Source organism: Sus scrofa, chromosome 3 (assembly GCF_054392235.1).
Source record: "Sus scrofa isolate SSC_HxYL_T2T_F1_AM1 chromosome 3, Sscrofa_HxYL_maternal_Yorkshire_Landrace_v2.0, whole genome shotgun sequence".
Lineage (NCBI taxonomy): Eukaryota > Metazoa > Chordata > Mammalia > Artiodactyla > Suidae > Sus > Sus scrofa.
In genome coordinates this window covers 72229569-72242824 of record NC_139385.1, presented here as the reverse complement: position 1 = coordinate 72242824, position 13256 = coordinate 72229569, and the positions used below count along the sequence as shown (strand labels likewise).

Genomic DNA, 13256 nt, shown 5'->3' with positions numbered 1-13256 from the left:
GTGTGCACAGGGAAGAAATTCATATGAGAGAGGAGGAAAGTACCCTGAACCCCCGGCAGAATGATTTGGATTTGGTGATATAAGAAATAGGAAGCTATTGTAAGTTATTGACCAAGAAAGTCTCATGAGACAAACCACGCTTCTGCAGTCTTAATCCAGAGAACTGGTTTAAAGATGAACAACGCTTTTCCATCACTGAAGGGGTAACAACGGATAGAGATGCTGCTTGACACCACAAATCACAGGGAGATCTTATGGTTTTAGAAAAAATCAAAAAATTAATTCTGAGCACAGAAATAATGGTTTTTAGAACCCCAGGAGATTTCTTTTGAGTTTTATGCGAAGTGAAGAATAACAGGACAGTTTATGACCTACCACAGTCAACCGTGCAGTTCTCTCACTCCACGTGACACATGCTTTTAGACAGTAATAGAAGCCTTGGGCTCCAAGGTTCATTTCAGATGGACACAGACAGGTTCTACTGCAAAATAATTTGACAACAGACTCCATGATTCTACACTGAACAGCAAGAAAACTTTACAGATTTTTTTTTTAAAGCAGTAAAACATAGTTACATGTAATTTTGTTGAAGATATTCTCCTCAGCCTGATCAGTTAACTTTCCAAGGACCTATATTTAGTTAATCGGGTCATAGAGTCATCTTTATCAGCAGAGTGGGAATTGTAGAGCACAGCAGTTGAACAAATTAAGTTCTCTTTTTAGATCTTAAAGGAAGACTAATTTTTCCTGGTTATTTCCTCAAAGAAGGCCTTGGTGGAATAGACATTCAAAGGAGGCAGCTGAAGATTGAGGCTGAATTCTTAAACAGATGAATGCCAGGGTTTACAGTGTGAGGTGCAATGCTCAAGAATCCAAGGAGTGTATTGAGGATATAACCCCTCAGGAACAAACTAGAAAATCTTGGAGAACAGCATTGCAAAGAACCGTGCTTAGGGCTTCTTAATTGTTGCAAAGCTCTTCTTGACCCTGCTGCCCCTCTGCCTACCAGCTGGGCCGGGCTTGAAGGAAGTTCCCTCTGATGTTTGAGAGAATCCTTTCATTAGATGAGTGAGGAATAAGTCTAGTTTTCGGAAAATTTAAGAAAAAAAATGAATGGGGAGGATATGGCCAGCTGAATATACCATTATGTAGAAAGTTTAAGAGAAAAGACGAGGATTTTTAAGTTAAATGGGCATCAGGGTAAAGAAAAAAAAACTTTCTGTATGCTAAAGGGAAGCTTTCTACAAATGAAAGAGAAATCCTGTACATTTTTATTTTACTTTTTTTTTTCCTTTGTAGGGCTGCACCTGCAGCATATGGAGGTTCCCAGGCTAGGGGTCGAATCAGAGCAGTAGCTGCCAGCCTACACCACAGCCACAGCCACATCAGATCTGAGCCACATCTGCGACCTACACCACAGCTCATGGCAATGCTGGATCCTTAACCCACTGAGCCAGGCTAGGTCATGGACACTGCATTTGGTTCTTAACCCCCTGAGCCACAACAGAAACTTCCATGTTGCTCACTTTTAGATGAAGAAGAAAAGTAGCCAAAAGCCAGGAGAGTTACAAAAAAAGTGAGGTGAACCTTTTCCATCTCTGTTTTTAGAAAAGCATGAGAGATACAGTCAAAGGGATAAAACCCAGTGCAGGTACAGGGTTTTCACACTGAAGGTACAAGAGAGAGCTCACCTTGTCACTTCCCTGTTTTTGTTGTTGTTGTTTATTTGCTTTCAAATAAAGTTCAGTGGTTACAAACATTACTTTGTAACAGAATCATGCAGGAAACTTGTTAAATTAGTCTTGAGTCCCATACATAGGGATTTTGATTCTGTATTGGACACAGAAATCTAGATTCTTAACCACCCCAAGTGACTCTTTCAAAAAGACCGGTGTGTTTGCTTGTCCTCTTGCAGAGTTGAGACATGCGGTGGAGGAAAAGGCTTAGGGGGTTGAGAATGAGAATCTTGAATAGGGAGGAAAATGTAGATTAAAAGGATTTCTTGGGGCACTTAACACCAATAAGTTAAAATTCAATATCTTGGTTCACACCTACTGTCTTCTAGAAGGGACTTTAATACCAGATAGACCTCCATAGGGTGACTCTTATAGACACATGCCAGGGCCCTGGTGAATTTGTTCTTGTTTTTAGGTTGTTTTGATGACTGATATTCATGAAACATCCGAAGTTGATTACACTTTTGGAAACAAGTTGAAATTTTCCATTTTGAAGAGAATCACCTACAGAATGTCCTAATGATATCTTCAGCTGTTGACAAAGGAAAAAAAAGGAAAAACATTTTAAATGTTTTCTGTGTACCTCACCAGCAATATGTAATACCTGGCGTTTTCCCAGATGATTCTGGTGTGAGTTAAATAGACAGAGTCAGATAGTGGCATTGGGCAGAGCTAAGGAAGGGGAAGTTCTTCTGCTAGAGCACGGAACTGGGAGGGTGACCTTCGACGTTCCAGGTTCACCCTCTCCTCAGCACCATCAGCCCCCACCTTGTGTGCTCCCTTGAGCCGCTCTTGCTTTGATTTGCTCTCATTCTTGTCCTGTGTGTTCTCATTTTAACAGTATTTTTCCCACTTGGTGTTATTAAAACAAAAATAGAAATTAAAACCTAAAAATGATTTTTTTTGCCAGTGGTTTGTAGTTTTTTTGATGAACAGAGGATTTTGTACCAGTTCCTTAAAAAACTTACACATGTGTACGAAAGTTTGTTTTATAGACAACAGTTTCAGCAATTTCACAGATGGCCTGAGGGCTGTGCTAAAGGGCTGTGCACTCCAGCTTCTGAATGTGGCACTAAGGGCTGGAAGAGAAAATAAATGTGGGAAACAGCTGGTTTTTATGTGTTCCTGTCTAATTTTTGTACAGTAATTTTTAGAATGATCATTATATAATATATATTATATGATTATAACAATTTCTTCATGGTTTTAATATAGAAACAGTTTGAGGTTTTGTTTTTGCACTTAAACTTTGTTGTCTTATTCTAACCTGCCGTAGAATCTTCATAAATTTTACTCTGCTAAATTTCTAAATATATTTTAATAATTTTCCATATTCATATTTCACACTTGTTCTATTATTGAATATTTAAGCAGCATCCAGTATTTCAGTGTTATAGCTAAAATTGCAGAAAATATCTTTATGCCTGTAAGCAAGTTCCTATTTTAAGAAATTTTAGAGAACCGGCCCTGTCTCTTCTCATTACTTCCCTCTCCTATTCTTGCTCCTATTTTTATCCCATTCTTGCTCTTCTTCTTTACTTGATCATTTTCTTGTTATAGATGAGGTTGATGAGTACCCTTGATGACACTTGAAAGAGGGATGTCTTGAAATAAATAATTTCTCATTAACAATTACTTTGATATATGATAAATCAGCCATTTTTAGCTTAATCTGGGTCTTGATTCTAATCATATCTAATTCATATTTCCTTGCTTTGATCTTTCTCATAATTCTGTCAATATTGGGTAATGTAAAACTCTTTCACACCATTATTATTGAATAGTTTCTAAAGGTCAATGATATAGAAAATAAGCTTATGGTTACTTAGGAGAAAAGGGGAGGAGGGATAACTTAGGAGTTTGGGATTAGCAGATCCATACTACTATATATAAAATAAATAACCAGCAAAGGCCTACTGTATATCACAGGGAACTATACTCAATATTTTATAATAAACTATAAGTGAAAAGAATCTAAAAAAGATTGGATGTATACGTATGTATAACTGAATCACATTTTTGAACAACTGAAACTAACACAACATTGTAAATCAACGATTCAATTAGAAGAAAAGAAAAAAAAATTTTAAATAAAAGAATTAGGTAGAACACACCCAGGGGGAGAAAAAAGAGTCAGTGATAAATAAAAATTTATTTCTAGGTAGCTTTCATATTGTGCTATTACATTTTAAAAATCAGTAATTCATTTGTTTTTATAGAAATCATGTAACTGAAATTATCAAGCATATTGCCAAGGTTTTGAAATCCTTAAGAGCTATAAGTCCAGTTATTGTTAAAAAAATAGCTCCCCTTTCACTTCTTGAGTAATTTACTCATTCTAAAAGTAAGTATTTGTTATGTTAGGATCTTAACAATATTTGCTTTCCAGAAATGTTTTATCTCTTTAAAACAAAAAATGCACTTGCTTAACTTTGTATTCACTTAACCCTAACTTTTATTTGTTCATAGGGTTGTAAATTATGAGAACATCAATAAGAATGACTATTATACTATTAGCAAAAAGGCAATAACACATATTTATAATGACGACATTGAATTTATCGAAATTGATCGATGGGAACAGGAATATCTGTATCACAGAGAACTCACCAAAATTCCCATATTTTCACTTTTCCGGAAGTGGAAGGCTTTTAACGTGTGGAAGAAGAATGTCCGCTCCAAAAAAATCAGCGGATGTCGAAAATCGTTACAGAAAAACCTGTTCATTGTTAATCATGTACGTATTTATTAATCATATTTTAAAAGAATTACAGAAAAACAAAATATTGGTATATACTGCTCTTGAAATAGAATATTTTGTCCTTTAAGAGAATTCACTGTTTTCATCCTGTTTGTCATTTGAGAGTCTGGCAGTCTAGTATGTTTCTGCATTTTAACTAGGGTTGCAAAACATAAAAGTATAACAAAAGCATTGCATCCTTTGTTTGAAAGCAGCCTCTGAAGTTTGGATTCATGATGCCTTTTGTTGTTGATCAGGAAAGTTGTATATCCTTGGGAATAGAGCAGGCTAGCAACCCCTGCTCCTTCTCCTCATCCTTGAGACACTCTGGACTTTTTGGTCCAAAGTAATTTGGGGACTTGTTTTCACGGGCCAGTACCTCCCAGTGTATCATAGTTTTCCTCTACTGCGGATTCAGACAGTTGGGAAATTTTTAAATATTTGCCTCAGAGGAGGAGATGATCATGGAAAAAAGAACCTCCTAGAGAGTATGTGGCCATATTTTAAAATCTCTACCCACTCCTTGGATTTTGACTTGCAGTAGGGGTTTTCTTTTTTTTTTTCTTTTTTTATTACTCAATGAATTTATTACATTTATAGTTGTACCATGGTCATCACAATCCAGTTTTATAGGATTTCTATCCCACAACCCCAGTGCATCCCCCCCACCTCCCAACCTGTCTCCTTTAGAAACCATAACTTTTTCAAAGTCTATGAGTCAGTATCTGTTCCGCAAAGAAGTTCATTGTGCCCTTTTTACAGATTCCACATGTCAGTGAAAGCATTTGATGTTGGTGTCTCACTGTATGGCTGACTTCACTTAGCATGATAATTTCTAGGTCCATCCATGTTGCTAAAAATGCCGGTATTTTGTTCCTTTTAATGGCTGAGTAATATTCCATCATGTATATGTACCACATCTTCTTGATCCACTCCTCTGCCAATGGACATTTAGGTTGTTTCCACGTCTTGGCTATTGCAGAGTGCTGCAATGAACATCGGAGTACATGTGTCTTTGCAAGTCATGATTTTCTCTGGATAGATGCCCAGGAGTGGGATCGCTGGATCAACTGGTCGTTCTATGTTTAGTTTTCTGAGGCATCTCCATACTGCTTTCCACAGTGGTTGAACCAATTTACAATCCCACCAACAGTGTAGTAGGGTTCCTTTTCCTCCACACCCTCTCCAGCACTCACTGTTTGTAGACTTTTGGATGATGGCCATTCTGACTGGTGTAAGGTGGTACCTCATCATGGTTTTGATTTGCATTTCTCTAATAATGAGTGATGTTGAACATCTTTTCATGTGTTTTTTGGCCACCTATATGTCTTCTTTGGAGAATTATCTGTTTAGATCTTCTGCTCATTTTTCGATGGGGTGGTTTGTTTTTTTGGTATGGAGCTACAGAAGTTGTTTATAAATTTTGGAGATGAATCCCTTGTCAGTTGAATCATTTGCAGAGATTTTCTCCCATTCTGTGGGTTGTCTTTTCGTTTTGTTTAGGGTTTCCTTTGCTGTGCAGAAACTTTGACGTTTGATTAGATCCCATTTACTTATTTTTGTTTTTACTGTCAGATCTGAGAAGATGTTGCTATCGTTTATGTCAGCGAGTGTTTGGCCTATGTTTTCCTCTAAGAGTTGTTTTTTTGTTTGTTTGTTTGTTTTTGTCTTTTTGCTATTTCTTTGGGCCGCTCCCGCGGCATGTGGAGGTTCCCAGGCTAGGGGTCGAATCAGAGCTGCAGCCGCCAGCCTACGCCAGAGCCACAGCAACGCAGGATCCAAGCTGCGTCTGCAACCTACACCACAGCTCATGGCAACGCTGGACCGTTAACCCACTGAGCAAGGGCAGGGACCAAACCCGCAACCTCATGGTTCCTCGTCGGATTCGTTAACCACTGCGCCACAACGGGAACTCCTGATTTTTTTTTTTTTTTTATTGAGCCTGTATGTATGTATGGTGAAGAAATGATGTTATGAAGAAGTTGCTTTCTATTCTGGTTTGTTGACTCTTTTTATCATAAAGCCAGGCTGATTCTGTCAAATGGTTTTTTCTATATCTGTTGAGATTATCATGCAGTTTTTGCCCTTTATTCTATTGGTATGATTTATTACAATGATTGATTTTCAGATATAAAACCAACCTTTTATCCTTAAGATAAATCATTTGATCCTGGTGTATAATCCTTTTTACACATTGCTATATTTGGTTTACTGCTGTTTGGTTGAAGATATTTGCATATATATTCACAAGGAAGATGATTTACATTTTCCGCCTTGTGATATGTTGGTCTGGTTTGGGTATCAGGTTAATACTGGCTTTATAGGTTGAGTGGGAAATATTTCTTTTTCTTCTGTTTTTTGAAAATGTCTATGAAGAATTGGTATTTCATAGATTTATGAAACTTTCTCTACTTTTGAAGGATATACCTTTTGCTGTAGTCCTTTCTGTACTGGGTCAGAAATGTACATGAGAACACTTGAGCCCAGAGCCTCAGGCTGGGCCATGACCTTCATCTCCAGTGGGTTCTCTAAGGGCCACATTTCACAGATCACTCAAATGTTCTGGCAACTCAAGTTAGGGCACATTAAAGGTAGTGCCATGGTGAAGGAGAGATCAGTAAACCCAAAGTGTTCTTGCATTCCAACCAACATTGTACTGAGCTCAGCATGACCCTGTTTTTCTTAGACGTATAGCAAATGCCACTCTTCTGCACTTTGCTCCAAAGTCTCTAATTTTCTCTTTGACTCTCACCCAATGACCAACCCCCAGATTAGTAACAATGATTTCCCATCTCTGAGTAATTATACTCATTTCAATACAACTGGCAAAAACTCAGTTTGAAATGAGCTTCAACAACAACAAGAAACAAAACTCCTATCATAAGGAAGTTCAAGAGGTAAAAATATGTTTATGGATGGCCGAATTCAGAAATTCAAATGATATTTTGTCATCTTTACTTTTTCCTCTTTCCCTCCACCTTTCAGTTCCATATTTCTCTTGGTACCAACTGAGTTGCAAGCAACTGAGTTGCAGCTCTAGTTACAGCTGGTTCTTTCAGTGAAAGAGAGAACCTCTTACTGGAGATTCTGGAGAGAACACTGATTGCCTCGGCTTGATCATGTGCCCAGTCCTGAATGAATCCCCGCACAGCCAGGAGTACTCTAATATGCCCGTCCTGGATATGTGCCTATTCCTCATTCCTGTGATGGGGAAAATGAGGGGCCAGCCTTATCAAAACCAAAGAGTAATGAGTTTCCCAAAAGAAAGAAGAATTCTACTATCAGGAAAATTGGAGTTATATCAGGGAAAATATCCTGAGTAAATTAATTAATTTTTTATTGAGGTATTGTTGGCATATAATATTACATAAATCTCAGGTGTACAACATAGGGACTCACAATTTTTAAAGGTTAAATTCCATTTTTAGTTATTATACGATATTAAACTAATGCTAATTCTTATCACCTTCAATGGGCATTCTTGTTATACCAGCCCAAGAATGAATCACCTAACCCAAATTCTATCTGAAATTTGCTAACAACAGAAACAATGATGAGGGGGAAAAAGAGAAAAACACAAACACCTACAGTGTGTTATATTCACAACAGCTTTCACATCTATCCTTTATGCTGACAGCCAGGTATTTAGATTAAGGCAAAGTAATTTCTTAGATTATATATTTTTTTCTTCTCCAAGATTCCCACTGTCAAGCTCTCACTTTTTGGCAGACCATTAATACCAGTTCACCTGGACCCTAGCTGTTTATCCCTTTACTAATAGAATTCATATTTTTGGCTCAAGGAAAATACACTGGACTTTCTTGCTTTTACTGCCCAATTTCTATTACATTCTCATTCCTACTCCTGTACTCATTTTAATTTATTTAGTATCTTATTTCATGGATTTAGCCTCTAAACTTCTGCTTCTTTTTAAAATTGAAGAATAGTTGATTTATAATATATTTTTTGTTTCTCTTTTATCATGAAAATTCCTCCATGAGATGAATCTTAAGGACTCTCTGACTTCCTAGGTGTTTTCTGAAATAAATCCTTTCATTGAGGACTCTTCTAAGTATAACTTCCCTTTATTTGTACTTAGAATACATAATTAAAGCACTATTTCATGATGGTCCGAATGACTATTATTTGTCCTGTTTTGGAAACTCCTAGGAAAGTTCAGGATTGTGCTGTGTATAACATTTAAACCAGTGTCACATACCTACAAATAAATTAAAGCCATATATATATGCATATAATTATATGTGTGTGTATATATATGCATATAATTATAGGTATGTATTTATATAGATGTAATTTATATATATTACATCTATATAATGCTTCTCCTTTGATTACATTAGGAAAAATGAAGGTGAATGACCTTGAAACCTTGAAATAATCTTGGAACATGTGCCTTCAAAGACAGCAGCCTAGAACTTGATTATGATGGTAGCATGGAAAAAAATCAGGTTGATATTGCGTGGAATGATTCCACAAATACTTCCACTCATTCTCCCAGCCCACATTGCAAGATAGATTCTTGAGAGTGACTGAATTTTCTTTTCAGCAACTTGTTACCCACTGAAATTTTAAAGCTAACTTTGTCCTTGTTATATGTCATATTACAGCCTTTTAGATCAATAGTTGGGCCCCTCCTTTATCATGACTGGACATTGTAAAGTCCTAAAGTAACACTAAGTATTTTGCAGTGGCTATTAGCATAACCTAATGAAATTTAAGATATTGTCCAGTCCTCCATTACTTGCCCTCAGTTTCATAGCTAAAAGATATATATTCAAATGAAAAGAAAGGCATTCAAACTCATTAAATCTGATAATTCAAAGAATACTTTCAGAGCAAAATTTCGGACATGTCCCCTTTTAATGTATGCACTTTGTAGTTAGAACTGACATTAACATATGGAGATTTTTTTTTCCTTAATTACTTTTTTTTCAGATTCAATTGATTTTTATTATAATTATGTTTAAATTTTTAGAACTCGTTGGTTTATGTGCACATATACATATACACACACCTGTATAATTTATATTATAGATATGCTATTCATGCTATATATGTAATTGAGAAGTAAATTTTTGTTAATAAAGGTAAAATAATCCATTTGCCTCGGAGAAATCAGAAATCTGTCCCTTTTTTCCTTACCTGAACACCAGAAAGTATTTATTGCCTTTATTGTTTTGCCCTGGTTCACTTTTGTCTCACAGAATATGCATTTTCAGTGTTTTTTTTTTTTTTTGCAGTTTTATATTTTGAGTTTTTACTTTTACTTTTTATTTTTTTAATTTGTTTTTTATTGTTACTTCCCCCAGCACACTTTTCTTTTCCCACTGTACAGCATGGGGACCCAGTTACACATACATGTGTACATAATTTTTTTCTCCCATTGTCATGCTGCGTTGTAAGTATCTAAAGATCTCATTATTAATCCATTCCAAAAGCAATAGTTTGCATCCATTAAACCCAAGCTCCCAGTTTCTTCCACTCCCTTCCTCTCCCCCCTGACAACCACAATCTGTTCTCCAAGTCCATGATTTTCTTTTCTGTGGAAAGGTTCATTTGTGCTGTATATTAGATATCAGATATGAGTGATATCATATGGTATTTGTTTTTCTCTTTCTGACTTACCATCCTTGCTTTCCAAGTATTTTTGTACTTTTAAAGGGCAGGTTTTTTATTTTCTTTTTACTAAATCGTGATAAATTTCTATTTTCATTCAGTATTTACGACCAGCTCTTCTTAAAATAAATGAACTGTGTTATCAGTTGAGTTTCATGGGACTTTGTTGTATTGAAAAATGTCACACCTACACCCTGCACGAATTTAAAGTTACACAAGTCATCCGGCTAGAAGAGGTGAGGAATTTTGTCTGTAAGTTTCATGATCTTTTTCCTGTCATTGAAACTTTGGTACCGTTAACCATACATATTCATCAATGTCTAGGTGACAGAGCGCCTAGAAGAATTTCGAAATGAGGCAAAGGATGTGGTCAGGAAGGCTTGTCGGGTTGCCCTGCGTGCTGCTGGATTTGTTCCTGATGACTGTGTATACGAACCCGTTGAGGGTAGGAAGGGGTTTGAAAGAACGTCAGTAGATCAAAAGTGGTGACTTTCTGAAATATTAACTCGTTTTCATTCTTCCACTTTTCTTTTTCTTTCTTTCTTTTCTTTTCGTTTCTTTTTTTCTGGCCACACTTGCAGCATATAGATGTTCCCAGGCTAGGGGTCAAATCCAAGCCACAGCCACAGCAATATAGGATCCAAGCCTCATCTGCCCACTATAGCACAGCTCACAACACCAGATACTTAACCCACTGAGCGAGGCCAGGGAGCGAACCTCTGTCCTCATGGATAATAGTCGGGTTCATAACCCACTGAGCCACAATGAGAACTCCCCATTCCACTTTTCTTAAGCTTAAATAATAACATAATAATGCTATTTTTCAGTTCTCCCGAACTTTGCTAGATAGATTATAAATTTGATGTGTATTGTAGAGGAGGGGGAAAACAGTGAATACTGCATCTTCCTTATGTAATCCCTGCTTGTGTATAATAGTATTTCTAAACTGGTTACAGAACCTTTCTTGCATAAGCATTTTATAATGGACTCAGGGCCTCTCTGCTTAAACGTATGTCTAGCCTACTAGTAGTGACACTAGGTTTGTTAAAATTAAGGGACTGGATGGATCTCAGGATTGACCCCAGCTGGCAGGGACTCTGAAGTCAAATAAGGAGGGTGAAGATGTTTCTAGAAAGAGCAAGCATGGGACAGAGATCAGATCCTGTTAACGAGGATGTTGAATGTTTTGTTGGGTTGAAATCCTTTGATGTGGAATTCTTTTGCATAACTGGCCTGTTTCCTGAAGTTTGAAATATCTCATGAACCAAAGCATTGTGTCATTTTTGAATTTTTGGTTTGTTGTTGTTCTTGGGGGGGGGGGGTTTGTTTGTTTCTTTTTGGTCATGCCTATGGCATGTGGAAATTCCTGGGCCAGGGATCAAACCCATGCCACAGCAGTGACCCAAGCCACCATAGTAACAGTACTGGATCCTTAACCACTAGGCCACCAGGGAACTCCATTTTTGAATTTTACTTGTCTCTTAATCCATATTAAAAGAAATGGAATTTTCACACAAGAGTTCTTGTTGTTGTGTCTTCTGTTGTTCTTAGGTCATTTAAAAAGGCCAGAAAGCGGAAGTTTCATTGAGTTGCCTACTTCTGGAGACTCTGAGAAAATGACATACACAGAGCAGGCCAGCAAAAGGCACCACTGCATGAGGCTGACATGGTGAATAGTTATTCTTTCTTTCAAGAAAAACCAGAGCATCCATCCATTTCAAGTTTCCTTCATCACAGGATTCTCTAATATTGATAAGGGGTTTGGGGGCCACAGTAACCTGAACATAGGCTCCAGAAGTGCAGCCTTCCAGCTGCCACCCAGCAAAGCAGCCAAAGAGAATGGAGGTTATTTCCAAGGCCAAGAGCTCCTCTTTGATCGCTAAGGCTTGGTTTCTTCTAGCCCAGCCGGGAGCATGGGGCAGGCTGCAGTAAGGAGAAGCCATGCACACAGAGATTGGTTGGCTTTCTCAAGTGGACCCGGAGGGCACACTCCACCTATCTTGTCCCTAAAGAAATACAGGCAATTGCATGGTCACACAAAATTCCACCTGCTTCCTGAGGCGGGTTTGCAACCAGGAGGCAAGGGAAGAAAGGCTGCTTTCCAGGACCTTACCAGGACCCTCCATCTGCTTGCCCAGCAGGAATCTTGCCTTTGTCCCAGGGTTTGGATTTTGCATCATCCTAAAACCTCATCGCTGCAAACACCTCTTGCAAGCAAAATCACCAAACGTTGTCTGAAAAGTTGTGTGCAGCACTTTAAAACACTGATGACTCTTACTCTGTGCTCACTAACTTAGTCCATTTTTTACAACTATTTGACAAGTCTTAATTGTGCCCTGGTTTATAGGTGAATAATCTGACAATCACGTCTGTATTGCAACAGAAGGCAGCGAAGCAGTCCTTGAGGCCCCCATCATAGACTGGACTCCACTTAAGCCAAATAAAACATTATTCCAAATGCCATGCTGACTCAGTCTGCATTCTAAGCATTCAAGCAAGGAAATATAAAATTCTTATCTTTGGGTTAGCAATTGCCATCAAACAGCATTTATTCAATAGCAAAGATTTCATTACCATTAGAATGTAAGTCACAGATGTTGTATATTTACTGATTTCTTCTTTAAAGCATCTTAAAAAATACAGCCCTTTCAGCTAGATGAGCTCTGTGCTTTCTTCATAACAACTATATTGCTCATTAAATATCCTATTGAATGGTTAGAATACCTAGCTAACTTGATGCTATTTATTGTGTATGTTTGTGTTTTAAAATGAAGAATGTCTTAAGAACAATCCTTCTGGACAATAAGTATCTGATATTGTAATGTAAATGGAAAGTCAAAGAGAAATTATGATATTTTAAAATGTAAATACTTTCTTTAGAGTCACTTTCAAATACATGTAGTGAGTATAGAAAAGTGAAGCTGTATTTTTTTCTTTTCAAGCTTTATCCGCCTAAATGACTATCTAATTGAGAACACCATGCACGTCCTAACAGTAAACTCTGCCAGCTCTCTTTTGAATCATCTCACTGACAAGCTAAAACGAACACCTTCAGCAGATGTCATTCAGAAATGGATTACAGAAGAGAAGCCTGAAGTCACTGATAAAAAGGTACATTCAGACACAATTAAGAAAATTCACTG

At 37.3% G+C, this 13256-nt stretch overlaps 1 protein-coding gene and 1 long non-coding RNA gene across 13 annotated transcripts in view; both read left to right on the top strand.

The window, feature by feature from the left end:
* Positions 1-13256, top strand: part of LOC146404708 (uncharacterized) — a 618617-nt gene that overhangs the window by 220432 nt on the left and 384929 nt on the right. The gene's annotated exons all lie outside the window — the stretch shown is intronic.
* The window catches only part of DNAH6 (dynein axonemal heavy chain 6), a 255439-nt gene that overhangs the window by 30375 nt on the left and 211808 nt on the right, over positions 1-13256 (top strand). For all 11 annotated transcript variants that reach the window (XR_014841541.1, XR_014841540.1, XR_014841539.1 and 8 more), the window contains 5 exons: positions 4206-4473; positions 10215-10349; positions 10438-10558; positions 11665-11782; positions 13056-13224. Coding sequence is in view for 7 of the 11 variants with exons in the window: in XM_085018772.1 (XP_084874898.1) it covers positions 4206-4473; positions 10215-10349; positions 10438-10558; positions 11665-11782; positions 13056-13224 (811 nt within the window). In the remaining 4 variants the exon portion in view is untranslated. The remainder of the gene's footprint in view (positions 1-4205; positions 4474-10214; positions 10350-10437; positions 10559-11664; positions 11783-13055; positions 13225-13256) is intronic.